Source organism: Prunus avium, chromosome 6 (assembly GCF_965620075.1).
Source record: "Prunus avium chromosome 6, drPruAviu1.hap1.1, whole genome shotgun sequence".
NCBI lineage: Eukaryota > Viridiplantae > Streptophyta > Magnoliopsida > Rosales > Rosaceae > Prunus > Prunus avium.
Window position 1 is genome coordinate 32,732,278 of NC_142289.1, and position 25,072 is coordinate 32,757,349.

Consider the following 25,072-nt stretch of genomic DNA (forward strand, 5'->3'; position numbering starts at 1 on the left):
CATTATTTCACCTAAATGGCTTAGTGAACAAAAAAAACATCAACATCTTCTCAAAAAGAAATCTAAATGGCTTAGATGTTGGACGATCATTGGATCTTAAACTGTTACGAAATTGGTCAATAACGATAAGGCATATGAGAGAAAGGATAAATCAAAGCATGGTTGATACTATGTTATACTAACCCTAAAATCTTAAGTTAGCTAATAAAACATTAGAAATTTAAAGTAATGCTTGTACCTGAAGCTGGAGCTAGGTGTTGCAGAACCCACCAAGTCATCTGTCACTCCACCATGCCCATAGTAATAATCCTTGCTTCCGCCAGACGAGTGCTGGAGATTCCTTTTCCGAGCTGAAGCAACAACCATGCGAGCCAAACCCACAAATGGGCTCCCTTGTGGTTTATCAAAACGATAGAAACGGGCCCCACACAAGAAAATGACCAGTCCGCAATGGCGCACAGGCCAAACCCTAATCTCCAACCCACATTGTCCTCAACATAGACGATGGCTGTGATGCTGACCACTGTAGCTGCGTAGAGGGTGAAGAAGAACCAGTTGAAGAAAGTGGCTTGGTTCTTAGGGTTTTCAAACTGATTTGCTCCCATTGTTGCCATGGTGTATCTGTTGTGAATTGAGCACAAAACTCAACTCACCCTCCCCTAATGATCTTGTTGTTGATGGACTTTGTGACACACACAATGATGGATGAATCACACACACACTACACACTTGAGACAACAACCAAGCACAAAGTGACACAAGCATTTAGAGGTTCAGCAATTGCCTACATCCTCTTGGTGATCCCCTTGAGAAATTCACTTCATGAAAGAATAAGTTACAACTTTGGTTTTACACAGAAAACCCCCTTAGAACTCTATTCTCTCCCCAAGCTCTCTTTTCTCTCACACCCCTTGCTCAACACTTTGATGCACTTGTCAACACTCTCACAACCCTTGGTGTTTCCCCCCTTTGGTGTCTAGACTCTCATGACTACAACACTTCCTCCCTTGATGATTAAGACACCCTTGATGGTATTACAATTACCCTCACCCTTTGTGAACTTAATCACCCCTTGGAGAATAAAGACCATCCCTTGGTGAACTTAACCACACCTTGGTGAGATAACTGTTGCGTAGATTTAGCTCCACCAAAATGGATTAAGCTGCATCCTCAACTTGTGATACTCGCAAGTGCACGAGCCGTTGGTAGTTTAGCGTATGTAAGTGCGAGGTCGATTCCACAGGGATTGGTGATTGAATGATCCAATTTAGTTTCCCTACACAAAACAGAAATGAAAAAGAGGAAATAAATAAAACAAGGAAGAAAGAAATAAGTAACTCAAGCAAATAAGTTCCCAAGTTCAATTAGATTAATGGATTGATTCTAGCTAAAGTATGATTAAGCCATGGTGTGTGGTCATAACCTTGTGTTCCTAATTCCCTAATTTGATCATTTGTTGTCTAACCTAAAATTAAGCATTAGGAACCCATTAAGCATAGAAGAACATTTTAAACAACCAAGCATGTATCTAATCCCTGTTGTCGAATGTCCATACATACTCTTCCTATTCATAGTTCAATTCGAATTAAAGCATGGTGTATACTCTTAATTCAAACCAAGATAGCTAACATGCAAGCCTAAATGGTGATCAATCATTCAAACTAGCATATTAACTTATAAGCATAATGAATAAGAACAAAAACCATAATTGAAACTTGGAAACTAATTCAACTTGAAAACTTAAGAAAAGAATTTACATAACAAAGAAAAATAAATTACAACTAAGAAAACATTAAGGAAACTAAGAGAACTTTGAGGAAGAAAGGAAGTGTTTGAGAACTTTGAGGAGGGAGAAGAAAGTGTTTGGGAACTTTAGAGAATTTTGGAAGAACATGTGTTTGAGAGCTTTGAGGATTTTGGAAGGGAATGTGTTTGTGAAGTGTTTGAGACATGAAGACTTTTGGAAGAGAAGGGAAGTAGAGAGATGTTTGATATTTAGTACAAAGAAAATTTAATAGAATGATCTTATTACAACAATTGAGAACTACAAAGGGAAACTAAGAGAAATTGAGGGAGAGAAGGGAAGGGAGCTCTAGAGAAGTGCTTGAGAGCTCCCCCCCTTGGGGTGTGTTTACAAGCTTAGAGAACTTCCCTATTTATAGGCCTAGGGGAAGTGAAAATCTGAATTCAAAATGGCTAATGCATACAACACTTGTTTTATAAAATCTGAAATGGTTGATGCACTTGTATTAGAAAATCTAAATTGGGTGATGCACTTGTATTAGAAAATCTTGAATTGGTTGATGCACTTCACCAATAGATCCCACCAGCAGCCCTAGCTCATCTTCATGTCACCATGACCAAGCTTCCAACCAGAAATGATAGCTCATACCTAGCTCACCATGACCAAGCATCCAACCAGCACATGCTGAGGTCAGCATGACCAGTAACTTCAAGGGCTTACAACTTGGGCTTCTCTTAATCAAATTAGAACTTTAAGAACTCTAAATTGAAGTTCAGAATGTCTTCTTTCCAGCCATATGTTATTTGGGCCAATCCAAGGTCGGAGGAAGAAGATAAGGCCGAAACAAATTGCTAACTCATTTTCCGCGCTGATAAGATCCATCCTGAGCATGGTTCTGTGTTTGCTAGGTAACGGACTCCAAATTTATCCAATGGGGCTGAATTTTGGATATGTTATAGTACACACCAATTGGAACAACTTTCATGAAGAATGTGGCCTCATTCGAGCTATGTAGGTTGTTGAAACAATGCTTGCAATATGACCTACGGAACTGGACTGGCAGGGGGCTGTAGCCAAAATGAGTTTGTCTTTAAGCTCTTCTTCCCTTTATCCAAATCAGGCTTTAACATGCATGGATTGCATCATTTCCTATCCAAAGCCATCATTGTTCCCTAAAGCTGAAAGATAAACACAAAAAGGATTAAAAGTACAAGTTTAACTCAAAAACATAACCAAATCATAAGCTAGAAGGGTACAAAATGATATACAATTATGAACCGATCAATAACCTCCATTGGAACACAATAGCTCCCAGCTACTTGACCACCTGAGATTAACCACACCCCTTGAGGAATAAAGAGCACTCCCTTGGTGAACTAAGTCACCCCTTGGTGAACCAAGTCACCCTTTGGTGAACTTGTCCACCCTTAGGTGAACTTCTCCACCCTTGGGCAATTAAGCCACACCTTGCTGTCTTGCTTCCCCTTCCCTTTAATAGACAAGCCTTTGGACCTTGGAGAAGGCTCCATCTTGTTCTCCCACATTCTGCCCTTGGATTCCAGACTTAGACCACAACTTGGGCAGACCAAAAGCTAGTCAATAATAGCTGCAAACTCAGCCACCCTATCTAGAGCCATAGGGTAGGTACTCATTGAAACAAGTCAACCTTTGCTGCTACCTTGCATCCTAAATGTGAGCCATTTTTCCAACAATCTCCACCTTGGCGAACCATTTAATCACCCCGTGAACCATTGTTGACCTCTAGAACCTCTTCAACCTCTTTAGAAATCGTTCTAGTAATTTCCAAGAGCTCCACCATGGCAATACACCTCTTGCCTCAATGCACCTTTGGTGGAAGGTGTTCCTCCCAAGCCTAAACTTGAGTAACTTGGACCTCTTGTGCAGAAAAGAATTCCCCCATGCCAAATTCGTTGCTTCTCGCCTTCTTGGAACCTTGAATCATGGACTTCCTTTGATATGCAAAACACATACCAAACCTTTGTTCACTAAATCCCCTCTTAGCACTCCTTGCTCTTGGATTTAAGAACACCTTTCTTTTCATCTATGCACCTCTCCAACTTTCCCGTTTCATGCTCCCTGTAGCACTCCGAAACGTGGCTGGAACTTCTTAGTCCATCCATCCAAAACCTAGGGACGGTTTGATGGATTCCTTGGGCCCGGACCTTGCACTTGATGATGGCTCCACCTCAAGTAGAACCCCTTTGTGAGTTTGTTGTTGTTGCCCTCCTTCTTCAGCCCTTGTGTCAAGCTCCACCTCAAATGGAGACTCCTCCATGACCACCTTGGCAAGAAGTTTCCCTTCAACAACATCCTCCACATCATCCCTTGTCTTGACTTCACCTTTGTGGAATTTCCTCTCCACACTTTCTGTACCTTTGAAATCAAGCACCCTTGATGATGAACTTGCATGCAAGAAGAACTTGCTATGACTTCCTTGAGTACTCCTCTAGTCAACTTGTCTAGCACACTCCACTCCGCCTCTGTCATGGCTCTTGTCTTCTTCTCCTTGCCTCCCAAAACAATGCAGATATTTTTCTTGTGTAAGGGCTGACTTCATCCTCCATTTGCTGACAGCTTTGTGGTTGCCTCTGCTGCAGAGAACCGCTTCCACCTCCAGCTTCCTTCAGCTTCCTTGTCACCTGCCATCTTCAACACACTAGCAACTTGCTGCTCCAACACACAGCTCTGATACCACTTGTTGTGAATTGAGCACAAAACTCAACTCACCCTCCCTTAATGATCTTGTTGTTGATGGACTTTGTGACACACACAATGATGGATGAATCACACACACACTACACACTTGAGACAACAACCAAGCACAAAATGACACAAGCATTTAGAGGTTCAGCAATTGCCTACATCCTCTTGGTGATCCCCTTGAGAAATTCACTTCATGAAAGAATAAGTTACAACTTTGGTTTTACACAGAAAACCCCCTTAGAACTCTATTCTCCCCCCAAGCTCTCTTTCTCTCACACCCCTTGCTCAACACTTTGATGAACTTGTCAACACTCTCACAACCCTTGGTGTTTCCCCCCTTTGGTGTCTAGACTCTCATGACTACAACACTTCCTCCCTTGATGATTAAAACACCCTTGATGGTATTACAATTACCCTCACCCTTTGTGAACTTAATCACCCCTTGGAGAATAAAGACCATCCCTTGGTGAACTTAACCACACCTTGGTGAGATAACCTCCATTGGAACACAATAGCTCCCAGCTACTTGACCACCTGAGATTAACCACACCCCTTGAGGAATAAAGAGCACTCCCTTGGTGAACTAAGTCACCCCTTGGTGAACCAAGTCACCCTTTGGTGAACTTGTCCACCCTTAGGTGAACTTCTCCACCCTTGGGCAATTAAGCCACACCTTGTTGTCTTGCTTCCCCTTCCCTTTAATAGACAAGCCTTTGGACCTTGGAGAAGGCTCCATCTTGTTCTCCCACGTTCTGCCCTTGGATTCCAGACTTAGACCACAACTTGGGCAGACCAAAAGCTAGTCAATAATAGCTGCAAACTCAGCCACCCTATCTAGAGCCATAGGGTAGGTACTCATTGAAACAAGTCAACCTTTGCTGCTACCTTGCATCCTAAATGTGAGCCATTTTTCCAACAGTATCTTGTGCCTCCCACCCCAATTGTTGCTAGGGCTATAGCTGTGTAAAAGATTTCATGCTGTAGCTTGGAGGTGGGTTGGCATAGCTCTGGTTCCTTCACACAAGGTTGAGGCTTCAACGAGTTAAATAATGTCTCGGTTAACGCTAATAGAACAATGCCCTGCAAGCCAAGCCAAGCTAAGAGATGATTATTAAGATTGCAATATGATCATATATATATGTGGAGTTTTGACTATTTAGGGGGTCCATGTGATGCATAGTTATGTCTTTTAAGTCACTAGCGAGCTAGGCATTTATAAGCAATAATAATGCATCTTTTCACTCCAAGAAAGAATAATACTAGAATTATCACATTTAATTACGATTTTAACTAACCACATGACATGATATTAGAGTTTAAAGAATTGTTGTTGTGTCATACACGACTTCCCTTTTTAAACATTTTTATAATTTAACTTTTAAAACACGTATGTGCTACAACTATAGTGAAGCTCACATATATGTTGCATATCAAAGTCACATGATGTGCTCATACAATAATTCGTGCGGAAGTATATATGTAGAATTGTGGCTGTTTCGCGTACTTCTTCATTGATTTGGGAATTTAAAGATCCATCGATTGGGATTTGTTTCTGTTTTCTGTAAGATTACTACGTACTCAAATTGTGGCTGCTCATATTGATTTGACTTGCTGACTTCAATTCCATGTTTGGCTATGGAGCTTCTATTTCCTCAACTATGATATGTGGTGGATTTCAGATTGTTAATTAGTTGCATTTCTGTTATTTGGGTCATGTGGATGTTCTTTTGGTTGAGTATGTCTGTTGTTTATCCTCTATCTCTCCGATTTCAACAATTGGAGAATTACTATGTTCAAAGATTCAAGTTTTGTATTCACTTTTGATTGATAGTTATAGTAGCCGATGTTGTATATGTTGCTAGAATCCCAAATCAAATATAACGGGTCCTAATTTTATAAGAGAGGTAGTTATAGTACATATTGTTTTATTCAAATTGACTGTGTAATGTTAAGGGACTCACATTTTCTAATCACATTAGCTAATTAGATTATACATTTCTTGATGTGTCTTTTATATTAATCATTATGGCCAGTGGTTATAGTTAGAACATGTTAACGAAAGAGAAATAGAGAAATAGAGAGAGAATTAAGAAGAAGATGAACTTTTCTGTATTGTTTCTCATATAACTATACAATTACAGAGAGTTAAGCTTTATAAGGCTCTAACTGATTATAACAGCTTAGTAACTATTTCTATAACATCAATCAATAGGTGACACCTGTCACAATCCTAGTTCTACATAATCTAACATCCCCCGACAAGATCATGGGTGGAGAATCCAACCATGAGATTGGAACAATGTTTAAACCAAAGAAGCAGAAAAGCATTGAATTTTGCTGTAGTTGAAGCAGAGTAGACTACATTTTTGTTTTGTTTGGAGCACCAATCCAAAGCTTGAGACATAAGAGTACTGCTATAGTGAGCTGCATGTGAAGCATAACACAACAAAGTTGTCCAATTTGAGGAGAAAAACTTAACATGAAATAGGGATAACACTATTTTGCTATCCCCAGCCAATCAAGGTATGTCACGCGTGATAACTTTTTCATATGATAGCCTTTGATTGGTCGGGGATAGCAAAACAATACAATCTCCGTTTCATACAAGTTTTTCTGCAATTTGAGGCATATCAAAAAGAGTACCAACTCTATTCCATCATTTTGCTCCAATGAAGACATATGCCCAACCTAGTATTGTAACCATGGACAACTCAAAATCTGATATGCTCATTTGGCTTTGTGAAATTCACTCACCAATAGTAAAAAAAAATTTGATTTCAGCCGTTGACGTCAACATGTTCTGGCCACAACCCTAGGCGATTCTTGCTAGTGGGCTTGCCCAGGTTGGTGGGTCCCACCCTTTGCCCGGGCTGGACCTTCCGCACCGAAGGGATTTTTTGGGTCTTCTCTTTTTTTATTAAAAATTTTTAATATGAAAATTATTAATTTACTACTTATCTTTATTTAATGAATAGTTTTATTTATTAAAATTTAATTAATTAAGGGTATTTTGAATATTTTACCGTTCTATATATTAAAAAAAGAATATTTTACTGTTATTTGCCTATGTCATTATATTATGTGCTTTGACTTGTAGATAGGTGGTTTAAAGTTCGAGTCCCCATGATACTTTGAAAGTGTGTATTAGATAACCCAATCACCCATCCTAACTTAGCAACAACCAAAAAAAATATATAACTCGAAAATTTGTAATAAAATGCTTCAAAACATTCAAGTAAAAATAAAAGCAATAGAGGATGTAGGTCTAACTAATGGAAAACTTAGGAGAGTTTAAAGTAGTTTTAAGCATTCACTCCAACATCCAAATTCATCTTTTCACATTCTTTATATGGATTAACGAGTAGTTATTGTCTGCCTAGAAAATCAAAAGATACTGTTTACTCATAATTCCTCTCTAGTAGTAGACTCCAAGACACTTGCTTGATCTTAACTCTTAATTAGCAAACATAACCATCAACCATCAGAGCCTGAACTACCTTCTACTCCCTTACTAACATTCTGATGCTTGTACAACTTGGCACATAACAAGTAATAACCGAAATTCAGCACACCAATCACAACTACCATCCAGTACACATTGTCAAGCCTCCCTTGGTTTATATCATCCGGCAACCACCCTGTAACCCTCCGAACAAGACCAATCAGAGCCGTGCCCATGTAGAAAGCAATGCCTATTGTCATTGCAACCATTGCAGTCGCCGTGCCTCGAAGCGACGCTGGAAATTCTTGATAGCACAACTGAAGTTGCCCCGGAAAATGGAAGGCTTCACCAATGCCAACTAAGGCCAGCTGTGGGAATAACCACATAACCAACATTGGCAGCGTGGAGCTGTGGGCTGTTTTGAGACGCCTTGACTCCACTAATGCTGAAACAACCATGCTTATGATATTTAGGACATGGCCTATTCCTAGTCTTTGGAGGGGAGTCGGAGATTGATTGGTCAGTTTTTGCCATACGGGATATAGGAAGCGATCAATTATTGGGAGAGAGATGCAAGTAGATATTTGAACCAAGACTAGCAAAGATCCAACTGGGATTTTGAAATGTGACACGATGCGACGGTCTGTGGTTAGAGCTTGGAGGGTTGTTAAGCTGCCTTGGATTGCTATTGGGGTGCTTATAAATATACTGGATGACCACAAAGGGAAAATTCTAATGACAGTTTTGAGATCTTCTACTTGTTGGAATGTGCACAGGCTCCATGGCTTTGCAATTGAGCCATCAGGTTTCAAGTCGCCTTCAGTTTTCAGGGCTGCACCATTTAGAAAGCTGCAACAAGAGAGCAAAGTGAAATTGTCATTTCTTTTTCTTTTTATGAAGCTGCAACAATAAAAATGAAAAAAGGGTTTGCTAGGCCCTTCAGAATATGACTGTCAATGGTTTAGAGGAAAAGCACTGTCTGAGCTCCCAAACTCAACAAAGTTTTTAATACCCTTTCCTCTGCCTAATTAATTAGTCTCGCCCCGGCCTAAGCCTAGGCCTAGGCCAGGCCACCGCCCAGCAGGCCGGTGTGCTGCATGCCGAATAACAAGGCTGTTATGACATTACCATGACGTGGTCATGCCGTCATTATGATGATAATAATGGATAGAATATGACATGGAGAAAACGTTTCCTTCCTCTTTGACTCAGCACAAAGTGAACACTGCAGCTGCTCACCAAAGGTGTTTCAAACATCCCAAAGTGGCCAACTCATCGAGCAATAGAAGATAAATGTATCTTATACGTAAAATTGTGTCATTTAGTCAAAAGAAGCAAATTAAAAGTTGATTAAGCTTCAAGATCTTCTATCTTCAACTATATTTTCTTTTCCATCAGACAGAAAAGCTACCATCATCTCCAGTGCACTATACTATTTTCCTCCATCCAAAAGAAATAACGAAAATGAAACCGAGTATAAACTGTGAAGTACTTTTTCTTCCGCTTTGTTCTATAATGATTTGCTCCTACATCAAAATAAATAAATAAAGTACTGACTCTTCCATTTTTCTTAAGAAATAGGAAGGTTGATGTGAATATGTTTATAAACAGGAAAATAGGATACTTTTTATAAAATCAAAGTCGCACCTCAAGCTCTTTTTATGTGTTTCAGGAACCATCTTTGCCTCTCCATCATTGTGGTAGTGATAATCCTCGCTTCTGGATGAGAGCAGAACTTTCCTTTTCCGGACGCTTGCAACAAGAACACGAACCATATTCACAAATGGGCTGCCTTGTGGCTTATCCCGACGATAGAAATTGCTTCCCGATAAGAAAATGAGTAAACCAATCAAATTTACAAGAGCACATAGGCCATATCCCAAGCCCCAACTGACATTGTCCTCAATATAGACAATGGCTGTAAAACTTATAACAGAAGCTGTATACATTGCAAAGAAAAACCAGTTAAAGAAATTCCCTTGCTCTTCTGGTTTATCAAATTGGTTTGCACCCATTGTTGCTATAGTAAAGCGAGTGCCTCCGAGTCCAATCGATGCCAGAGCTATACCGGCATAGAGAACTGCAAACTGAGATTCTGATGGTGTTTCACACAAGCTTAATCCGTCATCACATGACGTAGGCCTCAAGGAGTCCAGAGTTGCAGTCAAAACTAATAGGACCAGTCCCTGCAAGGGTAATGAATTTAAAAATGAAACTCAAGGTGTGTGTGCGTGCTTGCGCAAGAGTGGAGACAGAGTGAGGCTGTTACCAGAAAAGAGATACAAGAAGAGATTAAGATGACAGGGAAGCAGCCGGAAAAAGAGTCTGCAATAATTGCTCCAATGATTGGAAATAAACAAGTGCAACCATTGACTACATTTGAAACCTGAGCAGCATCAATGCTCTTCACGTTATATTCCTGAATCAGATACACAATCAAATTTGATTGCCATCCTCCAGCAGCAAGGGTCAAGCACATAAAAGTTCCTGGTCCAAACAAAAAAAACACATGTTTTTCTAAGAAATAGATTTGTGCAAACATACAGAAGTGATGAACATATATATAGTCAAGTCCATGAGTGAGTAAGTGAGAGAGAGAGAGAGAGAGAGAGAGACCTATGATGAATAAAAAGATGATCCAACCACCGCGGTTACCACCGGAATCAAGCATTTCTGCATCTCTATCAACAGAGAGTGATGCATCCATGTTCCAACCCAACTGCTGCAACTCTGTGGCAGCCTCCTGTCCTAACTGAAAATGCATGTTCATAGGCTCCCGGCCCTATTAAATAATGCAAAAAAGTTGGTGCAGTCCTGTAGGTGCCACACTAATTGTGGTCTAGCTTTCCCTTCTGGCATCATCAGAGGACCCAGCTGCCAGACTTAATGGCAATGAGCACCAACTCCCAATTCCAAATGGTGGTAACTGTCACAGAGCCAAAAACCTGTAGATAAATCTACCTACACTAATTTTAGTCCTGTAGATGCCCAAACTTTCAATTAGTCTAGTTTCCGAAAACGAAGGCAACCCTTGAGAAGACCTATTTGAAGGAAACTTGAAGCAAGTGGTCCAACTCAGGTAAGCAAGTTCATGTAATTGCTTTTAAGGACGAAAATATCGGCCGATACACTGGGGGGTAAGCTTATTTCTCTCCTCATACTCTGATAGTTGACAGTTTCATGAATTTTGAAGGTTATTACAAGGAACAAGATGCAAATTCAAACCAAAAAATATCTCTAATTAAGTCAAATATAAACCAAATCAAACCTTAATTGACATTCTAATCCAAATAAAACCAACAACATTGATGTACACCGATACCAAAAATAATATCAATATATCTCCCAAAATATTCGTAAATTGGAGTACCGATACTATTTGCACAGCCGACATTTTCATCCTTAAATTCCTTTCAGATTGAGCATGGGGTACCAATTACTACACATTAGAAGAAAGATAGACGTTGAATCTTAATAGTCTCATATGAAAGATGGATGTTGGCCGACAGCATTGCAGTTAGATCTTAAATGCTGGAAATGAATTACAGTGACAAAACAAGCAAATAAGCCGGCAAGGAGGACTCCGATGTGAAATGAGTTTTAATTTACTCATTGCCCAACCATATTATATTAATACCAAAGAGAATATCTTACATCAAAGAAAAACATCTTTAAAATATCTTATATAGAACTCATTGATCCACTCCCAATCTGCCAAATAATCCATGGTTACGGGGATTAAGAAAATGATGGAAAATTTGTGATCCTAAATAATCTTCCCCTGAGAATCAAGTCACGCATAAATTGGTCCATCAAACAAAAGGCAGAGGAAATAAGAACATCAGCTTCACAGCTTGTGAATGAAGATCCCAAATTAGTCTCACAAGGAGTGAATAAAGATATTTATTGAATCTCAGTTAGGTTCCTCAATACAATCTTGCTATACATGGTACAAGTTTGGTACAGCCAAAACAAAAAACCAAAAACAAAAAAATTAAGATACAAACAAGATAAATAGAATACAAGTTCGATCACCAAAAAAGAAAAAAGAGGAACTGACCTCAAAAATTAATATAGAGGTCTAGTAAAATTGATGGGCGGTCATCATGGAAAAAATCAGCAAACCCACCTAAGTAATGATGTAGATGAAATAGGACGATCCTTGTGCTCACTGATGATTGCAATATTTTGGTAACAATAATCTTTCCTAACCTTTTTATCAAAGAGCACTGAAAATGCAAATCTTTCTATTTCATAGGTATAGAAACCGAGTACTAATGCTGCTTTTCAAATCAAGCATACTCTGGGTTGAGTGCTATAGCCTCTCTGTAAATCATATCTTTCATTTGCTCTTCTCCCAAGGGTTGTTGCTCAAAATCAAAGGAGAAAGGCTCATTGCAGATTGGTTCATCAGCTACGTCATGTAGTCTTTCCAGGTAAGGATGAGCCAATGCTTCTTCAACTGTGGAAGCACAAGTTACACAATTAAAATTCATAATTGGGACCTCAATGCGTCAACATTCTATACATATGGCCGGTAAAAACAGCACCAAAAGAAGAATGGCATGGGAGTAGAAAATTACCAGTTATCCTTTTAGTAGGATCAAATGTCAACATTCTATCAATGAGATCAATGGCCAGCGGATTAACGTGTGGGAAAAGCCTCGCCAATGGCTGACGAGGATGCGGGGGGAGCTGCCGTATATATCTTCTAGCATCCTCATTCCGTACAAACCCAAGATCAGACTCAGTTGGTGTCCCAAGAAGCTGTAACAAAAAATAAAAAGCATGTGTAAGTATTTCAAGTGACATGGGGGAAAACAGAATGGTAGAACTGTAACTACTATAGATACTTAGTTAAATTCAATGCAGCAGCCACTTTAATTAAAGCAGAAAACCATATTCCAGATGTAGAATAAATATTTCAAGTGATATTTCATTTCTTCTAAAGTGTGATTCTTAAATACCAAAGTCAAAGTCAGGTCTTCTTACCTCTGTCAATAGGCGCATCTGATGCACATGATCTTTGCCTGGAAACAAAGGCTTCCTATTCATAAGCTCCATAAAGATGCAGCCTACCGACCACACATCTATTGCAGCAGTGTAATCTGAAGAGTTCAACAGAAGCTCAGGTGCCCTGTACCATCTGGTAACAACATACTCTGTCAATAACTCATTCTCTGCAGTGGGACGAGCGAGGCCAAAATCACATATCTTAAGATCGCAATTGGCATTCAACAAGAGGTTGCTGGGCTTCATGTCTCTATGAATAACATTTGCCGAATGTATATATTTCAGTCCTCGAAGAATCTGATACAAGAAGTACTGCAAAGCATACCAACATACACCAATCAGTCCTCAAATGATAAAAACCATTTATTTACACAAAAACTACCAACCAATGGAGCTTGGCTGTAGAAATCAAAAGGCAAAGACTATAAAGTACCTGACAATGCTCCTCAGATAAACCTTGATTCGAGCGAATAATTTGATGGAGGTCAGTATCCATGAGTTCCGTGGCAATGTATACATCCGAAAATTCTCTCCTCAAAGGCGGAGGAATCACATCCCTGATAGCTACGACCTGTTTGACAATCATCAAATTCTACTTTTAGCCAACCCCTCAACTTTCCATCTCTAACAGTAAACTCTTATAAAATTCCTCAATCTTTCCCAAAAGCTTCTACTTCAGCCAATTAACTAAATATAGTAATACCCCCTTTCTGAGTCCATAAATAGTAAGAAACTAAAGAAGTCAACTTTGTCATAAATACAAGCAATTAGAACTGAATTGAAACAACTGGTAATTAATACAAGCACTTAATCTCACATTTTCATGATCCAAATGACGAAGCAGCTTAATCTCACGGAGCGTCCGCTTGGCGTCCATGTGATTGTCAAAGGCGTTGGCGATTTTCTTCATCGCCACCATCTCCTTCGTCTCCGAGTTCAAAACCGAGCTACAAAATCCCAAACAACACTCCAATAATCAAAAACCAAAACTCAAAATAAGGAAGAAGGAGAAAAGAAAGAATCGATTCTGAGAAAAACGACGTACCAAACGATGCCGTACGCGCCGCGACCGATCGGCATGATCGGAGGCCGGTATTTGTTGGTGATCTCGAAGAGGTTGCCGAAGATGTTGTACTGAATGTACTGGCCGCCGTGCGACGGAACCGCCGGGAAATCGCCACTGCTGGGAGGGACGTCGGCCATGTCAATACACTGTGCAAGTCCGTGACCTGACTTTCTCTCTCTAATAGTCTTCAGCTTCTCTCTCTAGAAGTTGCTGCTGTTTGTGTTGTGGTGTTGCTGTTGGTGTTGGTGTTGACGAAGAAGGAGAAGAATAAGAATAAGACGAGCGCTTTTAAAAGCTGAGAGGAGGGGAAGAAGGGCGTTGGGCGTTGGGCGCTGGTGTTGGGAAAGCGCGCCAGTGAGAAATTGCGAGGACGCGTTTGGTAGAGGATCAGAGGGCCAAGATTGCAGCCGCCTCTGATGAACGGCTACGATTCGTTCAAACTTTTCAACGGCCATCATTCTGCCTTTTGTTTTTTTTTCCTTGTATGACTACTCTGGAATTTGTTTTTAGTATTTTATGCGCCAGTGATTGCGTGTGAGCAGTGGCAGTGAGACGTGCTGAAGCACTTCCTCCGTGGATTGCTGTGGGACCGTTTACCATGTTTTGAACATGATTTTTATGCCTTCACAAGTAAAAATACCTAGAAAACAAGAAATAGGATCTAAACTTCCAAAAAACAAAGGTTGTCAAATGGTCTGGGATTAAGAGTTTGAAATATGGTCCTATGTTCATACTTTTTAACGAGATTTTGTACATATACGTAAATGGACGATGTTATGAATTTTCAGTAACATTAGAAGGAAGCAAATCTTTCACTTATTCTACTCCTAACTTCTATTTGTAGTAAATATCAAACTGACACGGCGTGTTCAATTTTTAAATTAATAACTATCATATATGAGATTTGAACTCAAGGTCTCCTCAAACAAGGAAAAAAAACATAATGCTAATAATGCTCATTGTGTCAGTAAGTTTTTTTTATCAACAACGGTGGCGTGGTTCAAACTTGTGATCTCTTTTAACAATGGAAATTAAAATATCACTAGATTAACAGCTAGTTGGTGAGTAAAGTATATTAAATTGACAATAGTTGAGTCCTGACTAATAAGGATCATCTCATACTTATCACGAGAAACACTTATGTGAAACGGGGATAACATTATTTTGCTATCATCGGCCAATCACAGCATATCATACATGATAACTTTTCCACGTGGCATTCTGTGATTGGCCAAAATAGAAAAACAATGTTATCCCTCTTTCATACAAGTTTTTCTGCCTTACGACACCTTCGAGATTATTATGCGTGTCATTGTTTCTTATATCTATTTGTACACTACTATTTAAGACAACTTTACTCATCAACTGTTTTTGCAAAGTTGAAATTATGTGCCACATATTCTTATCGAGCAACAGCTACTTCTACACATATAGTACGATTGCTAATTTAAACAAATGATGTTTGATTGTTAGACTAACAAATATAAGAAAATAATAGATGTTTGAGAAATTTGATCAAAATAAATTGCCCGACATGAAATTTCAAGGATGAGATGACCAAGTCAAGAACTAAATATTGTTGAATTGTAAATGTGTAAAATTAATGGAAGGGTAAACGAACACTTTGTCGTTTTGATTTTGGAAGGACACAGGATAAGAGTTTTATTGTAATGAGCCCACCTGTAACAAGGACAAGATTCGAAAGATGAGGAGGAGTGCTCCATTATTGGTGTTCTTTTAATTGCGTGTCTCATCATCATCCTTCACCGCTTTGCTATATTATAAGAACACGTTTTTCTACCAAAAGTCCCTGGAATTTATATAAAAGACTGACTGCTGGGTTCGGTTTGGAAAACTTTTTGGCAAAATGGACTTGACACAAAAGCTACAAAAGAAAGACCATGACGAAATTACCTATCCATGTTCTCAAGGCAAACAGATTTGGTCAAAGTAAACAGGCTTCTTTTATATTATCTATCTGGTTTAAACCCTAATGATGTGTACTAAAATACAATAAGATATATCATAAGAATGCATGTGATGGTTGCAAATCCACTTTAGAATTAAAAATGGTCCACTTCATTTGTGTTTAGTTCAAAAAATAATAATCGTCTAGAGTGGAAATGAAATTTGTACTTCATTTGTAACACCACATCGACATGTCAGGTGATATTATCGTCACACACAATAATCATTTAGAATGAGAATGAAAACTTTCATCCTTAAACACAACACATATAATTATAATTATGTTGTGGGTAAAGGGTGTTGATCTGTTTTACATTTATCCAAATTCCAAACATGTGTTTGACCAAAAAAACTAAATTTTCAAACACGTGTAGCATTCTCCATTTCACATGAAAATGAAGATGGGAAGTAGATTTTTTAGACTAGATTATGAATTCTACGTGAGCTCCCTTTCTTCCATGGATATGGTTTGGGATGAGAAGCGTGCATCTGGTCTCAGAAAGTCAAAAAACAAACCCAGCGTAGATTATGGGGAAAGTTGACCTTTGACACCATGCAAAAGTGGATGGGCTATTTTCTGAAATGGATCCTACCACGAATTTTACATTAATCAACTACCGTCAGTGGCTTACACACATACATGCATGGACATTGATAGTTGAAAATGAGTTTTACATTGATCAACTACCGTCAGTGGCTTACACACATACATGGACGTTTTTTGGTTTTTTTTTTTCAAAAGTGGACTTCATTAAAAACCCACAAAGGGGCATAACAATACACCCAAAAGTGAGACCCAACCAACTGGGCTCACTGACAAAGCAACAAAGCCATAGGCCCAAATAAAAAGCAAAATAACCAACAAGAAATTAAAAACCCAAAAGGCATTAAGCCCACACAAGCCCAAATCAAGGCCAATAAACCCTAACCAAAATTCCAGAAAATAAAGGGAAGATCAATATGAGTCATAAAATATCATATTTGATGAAGTTGACATCCAAAATTGATATCAACTTAGATAGATATGTGGTGGATGATGTGTGAAGGCAAGGGCCTTCAGCATGTGTATGTGCCTTTGGGGAGATAAGGCACGAGACTGCCTTTGGTGGGTTAAGTGGAAGGTGAGGACCTTCAGCAAGTTAATGACTAGTGAAGGCCGTCGGCAAGTTATTGCCTTTACCAGTCAGTAACGTTCATTATAAGTAAAGTAAGTAAATAAGTATGCAGAGGACAAGGTATACTTGGTTCACCCGAATGATGGGTAACATCCACGGAGAATGATGTTCTCATTATAATAATATTTGTTTATATTTGTACAAAGGGCTAGACCCAAAGATAAATGGAAGAAAGAAGAAGGCCCAAGGCCTAAGGTCCAAAGCCCAAAAGTTCAAAGCCCAAGGGTCAAGACCCTTTTTTAAGTGGAGAGCGGTCTTCCTTTCTAGGTGAAGGAGAGTCTCCACCTCTTATAGTCTTCCAATGTGGGACTCTTAACAATGCCCCTAGTTGTGACTTGTGGCAAAGCTTCTTTGGCTAAGGTGACGACCTCTCAAAACACAGCATGTGGCTGATATTGCTTAGCTAGTTGTTCGGTTAGTCACGGTACCAATAGATGACATGTTTACTAATATGCAATCAAGTGAGGAGGAATTGAATTAAGGATGAGTTGGATTGAGAAGAGTTAGAATCCTAATTTCCATTGAAGTTGTTTACTAAACCACATGGAATCGGGGTAGGAGTGGTACTGATTCATTATAAGTTGTTTACTAAATTACCATGAATCAGAATCGAAATCAGTTTGATTACTAAATTGCCTTTGTTGTTGGGTTAAAGTATATGACAAATTTGGAATTTTAAAATTTGTGTGAGGATATAATGGGTAAAAAAGATGGGTTAGTTCTCCAGGAAATAGAATACGACCTCCCACCCAAGAGTCCAATTCCTCCATGTGAAGTAAACACATGAGTAATCCATAAAGAGTTGAATTTTGATTATGAATTAGTAAACATGCCATGAGTTTTTGTCAAATTTTTTTAATTCTAATTCTTTTTTCATATGAAAAGACCTATGCATTTTGAGTTGAACGTGTATATTTATAAGGTCGAATAAATGGCTCAACATAGAGGCAGTTTTATCCCAAAAAAAATGATAAAAGAGTTAGAATTATTTAATTTGTTGTAATTGCTCATAAGTAAAATAAAAAAGGTTTATTTTCCCATTTACCCATAATGGGGTAAATATTCATTGAATATCTAGAGTTTTTGATCCTCAGCTCAACCAACTAAGTTATTTTCCACTAACTTCACCCACATTACTTGAGCTAGCTTAATTATTAACTAATCTAAACACACGCATAAAACAAGAATTGGGTACCCCAAAAATTCCTTATACTTTCGCGATCACACACATCCATTTTGCATCACCAATTAAGAGTTGGTTTGGAACAGAGATATGGCACAAAGCCCAACTCAAACACGAGTCAACACCAAACAACCAAAAACAAAACCGTGCAATGAGAATATACTTGGGCTATCGAGTCGTCAAACATCAGCCGCTCCAACGTGCTGCTTTTAGTTGTTGACCCGCAAATATAATCGGAAGCAGAGTCGCACAAATCAACTATACCAGAACTTGTCCAGAGTACACATAAAACACGCATCCCAGCAAATCTTTTGGTGAACTGAATTATACGGCTGGATAGGATTTTGAATTATATGGCTGGATAGGATTTATAATCCTAGTCAAATGCATGACAGAAAAACATTGTGATTTCAATTATGTCTAATCATATTAGGTCATCATATTGTTGGGATTAAGTTGAATTGGATTGTGTCTAATCTTGTTAGACCGTTAATAGCATATTTCAGTGCAAAACAATTCTATCTCATAATTGAATCCAATCCTACTCGCCAAACATGGCCTAATAGCTCATATATTAATGACCAAATTGCCCACATTTTCGAACAAGGGCACAAAAGATGAACAATCAGCGAGACCAAACCCAGGCAGAGAAAAATACCGGTATTATTTAATCTAAAGGATGATTACCACATCATTATATCCAACTTAACATATTAATTCTCCAAACTGAAGCAGAAGTCACAACTTCCCTAACCCAATAGAAAAAAAATTACCAACAGCCTAAAACCCCAAAGCTAAGAGGCATCCAAAAGACAAAAGCATGGCACGAAGGCATTGGCATCATCCTTGTAGTCTCGCAGCTTAGGCCTCAGCAAACCTACAAAATAAAAGCATGTAATCGAAATTAAGGCCAATTCAGTGTTGAATAAACTTCAAGAGGAAGTAGAACTAGAACTAATCACAAACAACATAATAAGAATATAAACATTACCCAAGCTCAGAAAGCCTCTGGTGAGCTGCAGCGTAATCAGCAAAGAAGGCATCTTCATCCTGAAAGTTAATTTTAACAATCAGGAAATGCAGCAATGTAATGTTTAAGTACACAGATGCAAACTTTTCGAACTCAAGAAAACACGCACCGCAGCATATTTTTCAACAAGAGGGCGGAAGACAGGGTCAGACAGAAGGGCGGTGTCAGTTGGAAGCATTAGAAGACCATCATACTTTCCACTCAGGAGCACCCTAAAACATCAAACAACATTATATGCATTACTTGCATAGCTCTATGCAAAAAGGGGTATCAAGAAAGCATAGCAGGGAAACAAAACTCACGTGAAATACGAGTTGTCGAAGATAAGGGGGTTGGGAGTCCAGGGTCCTTCAAATCCAGATCGCTCCTTGTGGCACCTTCCCTGCAAGGTTCCATAACCAGTGAGCATACAGAAATCAGTATTGACATTGACACAATAACAAATGTTTCATTACCAACTGCAATCTCTTAGCACAATATACACCGAAGCAGATAAAAAAGGGCAATAAGAGTTAACAAACCAGGGTGTGACCGCCAGAGAGAGCAACGATATCCTGGTCGCTGAGGCCCATGGTTTTGCCAAAGACACACCTTAAATGGTCATTACCTGCAGCATTGCAACATAATATCAGCATTACGCACACACAACTGGAGAAACAACACACTAAAACTAAAACAATGAGATAAAATCATGTAATTATCAACCCTTGGTAGCATCAGGAAGACGGCCTTCTGGAGGTGGCTCAGGCTTGTCCTGGCACAACAAGAGGAATATCAATATAACAAGACAATGAAGCAAACAAAACATTGTACTAGCATATCCAATGCATAATTCAAAAACTGAACCAATGATATTATAGCAAAGCAAAAACCTTTATTTGAAGAAGAAAAGAAAGCACAAAAAGATCAAGATTCCCTAAATAGTCAAAACAAATTTGTTTAAATCTAAGACTACTGAACAACCACATGAAAAAAAACTGACGCAAAAGAAAATTTGTTGTGAAACCATAACGAAATCAATTACTGGAAATGAGGACAATCAACCAAACATTATTAATCTGATTTACAGAACAAATTAAGCTCTTTCTGGAATGAAATCGTTCAAAATAGATGACTATCCACGGCAATACAATCTTCTAATTCAACGTATTTGGGTTTATTGCACCAGGAGCACACAGATAACATACATTCAATTGAAAACAAAACAAAAAATCCCATCAAAAAACGAAATATCCCAAACAAGATCAAAGGCAAGGAAAAATTCGATATATTCATGGTAATTAAATAACAATTACAACTTTTACTAATACATTATACGAAGAAAAACAAAAGTTACTGACCTCTCTTCCTGCGTGGAAGGGGACATCAGGCCCACCAGTAATCTCAACAGCAACAACACCAGCCAACTATAAACAAAATTTAAAATAATCAAATCAAATCCGATTCAAAAATTAGCAACCCTTAATTCATTTTTGTAAACACAAACAAACTAAAATAAAATTAATTACAATTGTTTTTTTTTAATATTACCTGATAGAAGTCAGCGTAAGAGAGAATTGGGAACTGTTGCTTGATGGGCTCCAAGAGCCTGACAGCGATATCGAGACCAGCGTTGGCCCCGTGTGATTGCTCAGCTGCGAGCTTCATAGTTCCGAATGGGCCACCGGTCTTTGTTTTCGAATCGTAGGTACCAGCAGAATGCCATCTGCACCCGACCACACGCAATCAAATCTCACTCGCACAAAAACACATAGAGAACAATATACACACAGAAAAATACAGAGAGAGAGACGTACGCGATACGAAGCATTAGAGGAGCGCAGGCCTTCTCGGCGATGAATCCTCTGAGCTTCCTCTTGGCCTTGTCGATGGCCTTCTTGTACTCTTCGCTCACGGTAGGGTAGCACTTCCCCATGGTCGTTCTGCAACATTTCACACAAAAATCTCAGATCAAAATCAAACCAAACAGCACAGCTCAGCTCAGCTCAGATCCGATTTTCAGAGGATCGGCATTCTATAAACGCGGTCGTTTCGATCTGCTAGACTGTGAGAGTGCTCAGCACGTACCTTGGAAACAGAGGCTGGTTGTTGGTGATGAGAGAAATGAGAGCTTCGAAACCCTAGTGATGGAGTGGCACGAGTAGAGCACAAGCTCAGGCTGAGAAGGGAAGATATAGGGGGTTTGGGAGGAAGAGAAGGTTCTAGTGCTTTTATCTGAGCCGTTGGATTTTTTCTGATCTTGTGGCTGGCTTCATGTTGTGGTTTTTCACGGTCGAGATTTATTTAGGGAATTGGATATACGGTAGTGATTACGGGGTTGGTGGCTGATTTAAGGAGACCCGAACGGTCAAGACCTTGTGTTTGGGGAAAATTTCAGATTTTCTGGGATGGCGAAAAAATAAGTGGGCCCACCAGAGAAAAGGTACATTTTGAGGAATTTTAATCGGATTATCGTGCGTATTGACCAAAATGCCCTTGGTGCGTTGGTCCAAGGTAGAAAAAGCCATAATGAAAAATCTGTGGATGCCGCCCATGGTTTTGGTTTTTTATTTTTTTTCGGTGAGAGTCTAAAAATGAGTTCAGTTGTAATTTCATCGTCTTGACCACAAAGAAAATGAGCTCATTGTAAATATTATCGAAAATATTCGCATGGAAATGTTTTGTCATTCACATTTTTTTGGTAAGATGTTTCTTTTTTAAGATTAAAATTAACAACTAAATATGTCAAACGTTACTATAAACATGAATTAAAGAAAGGCTTTTTATCACAAATGATCCTTGACGTTTACGAAATTATCGCGAATGGTCCTCGAGGTTTTTTTGTGACACTAATAGTCCTTAACATTAGTGTTTTTTATGGGGGTGGGCATCTAAAACCGAAATACCGAAACCGTACCCTAACCGAACCGTACCATACCGATTTCATACCGTTTCATTCGGTACCGATCAATATTCGGTACCGTACCGTACCGTACCAATAGAGTATGGTATGGTAGAGGTATCAAGTATTTGGTACCGATCAATACCGTACCGTACCGAATACTATTCAGATATATAATTTTCTATTGAATATGTTGATGGATATTGCATATGTTGATTAGGATTTGGTTGATTTGGATATTGAATATGTTGATGGATATTGAATATGTTATATTCAATGGATATTGAATATGTTGATTAGGATTTGGTTGATTTGGATATTGAATATGTTGATTAGGATTTGGATATTGATAATTGAATATGTTGAATCTTTGAATTTGTAACTTAGGCATCACTTATTTTGGTAAATGAATATGTTGAATATTGAATTGGTTCATTTTTTAGTTGTGTCATTTTTGTACCGAAATGGTACCGATACCGTACCGATACCGACACGGTACGGTATGGTACGGTACCAATTTTGACAAACGATAATCTCATACCGTACCATACCGATTTAAATTTTCGGTATCGGTAGCGGTACGGGCTCAATACCGTACCATACCGTACCGTGCCCACCCCTAGTTTTTTATCATAAATGGTCCCTGCCGTTAGAAATTCTGTTAAGTATGACGTGGAAGATAAGTAGAGCCCACATATCCAATCACATTGTGACATGTGGATGAAAAAAATAATTAAATAATTTTTTTTAACGAAAATTCCATTTTTTTTTTGCTGCAACTTTTCATCCCCCTTCCTCTACTCCATCTCTCTCCCCCTCTGCCCCCTCTCTCCCCCTATGCTCTCCCTCTCTCCTCCCTGTCCTCTACTTCTCCCTCTGTAAAAATAATAATATAACTCATATATCTTTCTCCATCTTTGTATAGTTGTATATATATCATAACCCACAACCTAAGAATTCCCTTTTGTTTTTTTCTTGCCCACTGTCACCCGCAAGAAAAAATGGTCTCTGGGATTCTTTTAATGATCTCTGTTTTTTTAACACTGCCACCCGCAAACCGCAACCCACGCCCAACTCCCCTACCCTCTCCCTCTGTATTTTCTCTCCTCCTCTACTCTCCCCCTCTATTTTTAATTATTTTAAGTTTTTGAATAAATGTTTGTGTAAAAGGAAATGTGAATCTACCTTGTGCAAGTGATTATTTTGCAAATTATACAGAGGGAGAGGGGTGGGTTGCGGGTGGGCATGGGGTGGTCAGGTTGCAGAGGCAAGAAAATAACAGAGGGAGAGGGAGAGCACAGGGAGGAGAGAGGGCAGAGGGAAAGGGAGAGAGAGCGGCTAAATGGATTTTTAATGGATTTTCATAAAAAAAAATATTTTATTATTTATTCAATCCACATGTCACGATGTGATTGGACATATGGGCTCCACTTATCTTCCACATCATAAACTTAACAGAATTTCTAACGGCAGGAACCATTTGTGATAAAAATCCCTAACGTTAAGGACTATTAGTGTCACAAAAAAACCTCGAGGACTATTCGCGATAATTTCGTAAAAGTCAAGGACCATTTGTGATAAAAAGCCTTAAAGAAATTAGGGAAACACGAATCGTGAGAGTACCGACTTAGAAAATTTATAAACAAATATACAAATATTAGGTCCATTTAGGAACAATCTTTTTACGAGATAATTGGAATTATCATAATCTTTTAATATATATATATATATATGTATATATATTATAAAACATATATAGGGAAAGGAGGAAAGCAATTAAGAATATAGAAAACATGAAACATGCCAGAAAAGATAACCGTTTTGAGGAGAATAATCACTTACTAAAAATAGAGAAGAAAGAGTCGTGACTCGTGATGAGCTATAATGTATGTAAGGTCACTTTGGTCATTTCAAAACTCTAAAGTGGTTAATAATTTATCCGAGCGGAAAAATTAATTTTACCCCCAGTGTGAACGCATCTCGCTTCGGAAGATTCCATTAGGATTATGCTAAAGCCACCTAATACAACAACGTACCTTATATCACTCCTTTAATCTGATTGGCTGACTATTGGTTGTGCGTCGCTCCGAACACGAATGATAAAATGCCACGTTGATATGCCTGATGCCTCAGTGACAACACCACGTGACAACGACCGAAATCGCGCACTAGCGCCTGGCCTCTTGTGTGTACCGCTTCACACGTTGGATTGGAATAAAATTTGAAGTCAATAATCATAACTCAATCTCATCAAATTTGAAGTCTCAACTTTTTTTTTTTCAAATTCAGAAAATCAACCCAAAAATAGAGGTCAGTAGTCACTAGCCTAAGTAACAATAGACTCCCATGTTCGAATCTACATGACACCTTGATAGTATGTACATGAGAAACTCCCCTCACGTTTTAGTTTAGACTATTGTTTATGTTTTTTTTTTTTATAAAAAAAAACAATAGACAAAGAGCCAAAGGCATCTATGATATGCCTAAGTTTCTCCAAGATGGGAGGAGAATTCTTGTATATTTACCGATTGATTATATAGCTTTACATTTATATTTGAGCTTCATATCAATGATATTACTATAATATAATTGATAAGGATGTGACATGACTGACTGTTTTGTAGTTGAAAATAAAATTAAAACAATATATGGACTCACGGGCTACTAGGCATATAAAGCATTATTCTTGTAGTAATAATACCGGAGATTCTAACTAATGTTACAATTTGTTACTTGTTGTGATGCCCTTAAAGTGTAAATAGCACTTATTGCTTGGATTATGATAGTGCTGGTCGTTGCACTTGTAGCGTGGGTGGCTTGCCCACTATCATTTTCCATTGGTTATC

At 38.6% G+C, this 25,072-nt stretch overlaps 3 protein-coding genes and 1 pseudogene across 4 annotated transcripts; all 4 read right to left on the minus strand.

The window, feature by feature from the left end:
* Positions 1 to 201: 201 nt before the first annotated feature.
* On the minus strand, positions 202 to 5,830 carry LOC110752771 (protein NRT1/ PTR FAMILY 2.3 pseudogene; annotated as a pseudogene).
* A 2,079-nt stretch (positions 5,831 to 7,909) lies between these two features.
* On the minus strand, positions 7,910 to 11,643 carry LOC110752793 (protein NRT1/ PTR FAMILY 2.7-like). The gene is made up of 4 exons (XM_021953522.2): positions 10,527 to 11,643; positions 10,180 to 10,397; positions 9,558 to 10,096; positions 7,910 to 8,759 (listed from the first exon to the last, which is right to left on the minus strand). Exons 1-4 carry the CDS (start codon positions 10,678 to 10,680, stop codon positions 7,943 to 7,945), a joined length of 1,728 nt encoding a protein of 575 aa, XP_021809214.2. The 5' UTR covers positions 10,681 to 11,643; the 3' UTR covers positions 7,910 to 7,942.
* A 141-nt stretch (positions 11,644 to 11,784) lies between these two features.
* Positions 11,785 to 14,327, minus strand: MPK3 (mitogen-activated protein kinase 3). Its single transcript, XM_021953490.2, has 6 exons — positions 13,969 to 14,327; positions 13,741 to 13,870; positions 13,357 to 13,494; positions 12,903 to 13,235; positions 12,494 to 12,677; positions 11,785 to 12,372 (listed from the first exon to the last, which is right to left on the minus strand). The coding sequence occupies exons 1-6, from the start codon at positions 14,124 to 14,126 to the stop codon at positions 12,203 to 12,205; spliced, it is 1,113 nt and encodes a 370-aa protein (XP_021809182.2). The 5' UTR covers positions 14,127 to 14,327; the 3' UTR covers positions 11,785 to 12,202.
* Positions 14,328 to 18,958: 4,631 nt separating this feature from the next.
* Positions 18,959 to 21,574, minus strand: LOC110752748 (L-ascorbate peroxidase, cytosolic). 2 transcript variants are annotated; one of them, XM_021953469.2, is made up of 10 exons: positions 21,413 to 21,574; positions 21,142 to 21,267; positions 20,876 to 21,050; positions 20,686 to 20,751; positions 20,051 to 20,099; positions 19,867 to 19,952; positions 19,648 to 19,727; positions 19,455 to 19,557; positions 19,307 to 19,365; positions 18,959 to 19,192 (listed from the first exon to the last, which is right to left on the minus strand). In XM_021953469.2, the coding sequence occupies exons 2-10, from the start codon at positions 21,258 to 21,260 to the stop codon at positions 19,177 to 19,179; spliced, it is 753 nt and encodes a 250-aa protein (XP_021809161.1). In that variant the 5' UTR covers positions 21,261 to 21,267; positions 21,413 to 21,574; the 3' UTR covers positions 18,959 to 19,176. The 2 variants fall into 2 exon arrangements, with proteins under 2 accessions (XP_021809161.1, XP_088111174.1); XM_088255048.1 differs by lacking the exon at positions 18,959 to 19,192 and having other exon boundaries at positions 19,303 to 19,365.
* Between the last annotated feature and the right edge of the window lie 3,498 nt (positions 21,575 to 25,072).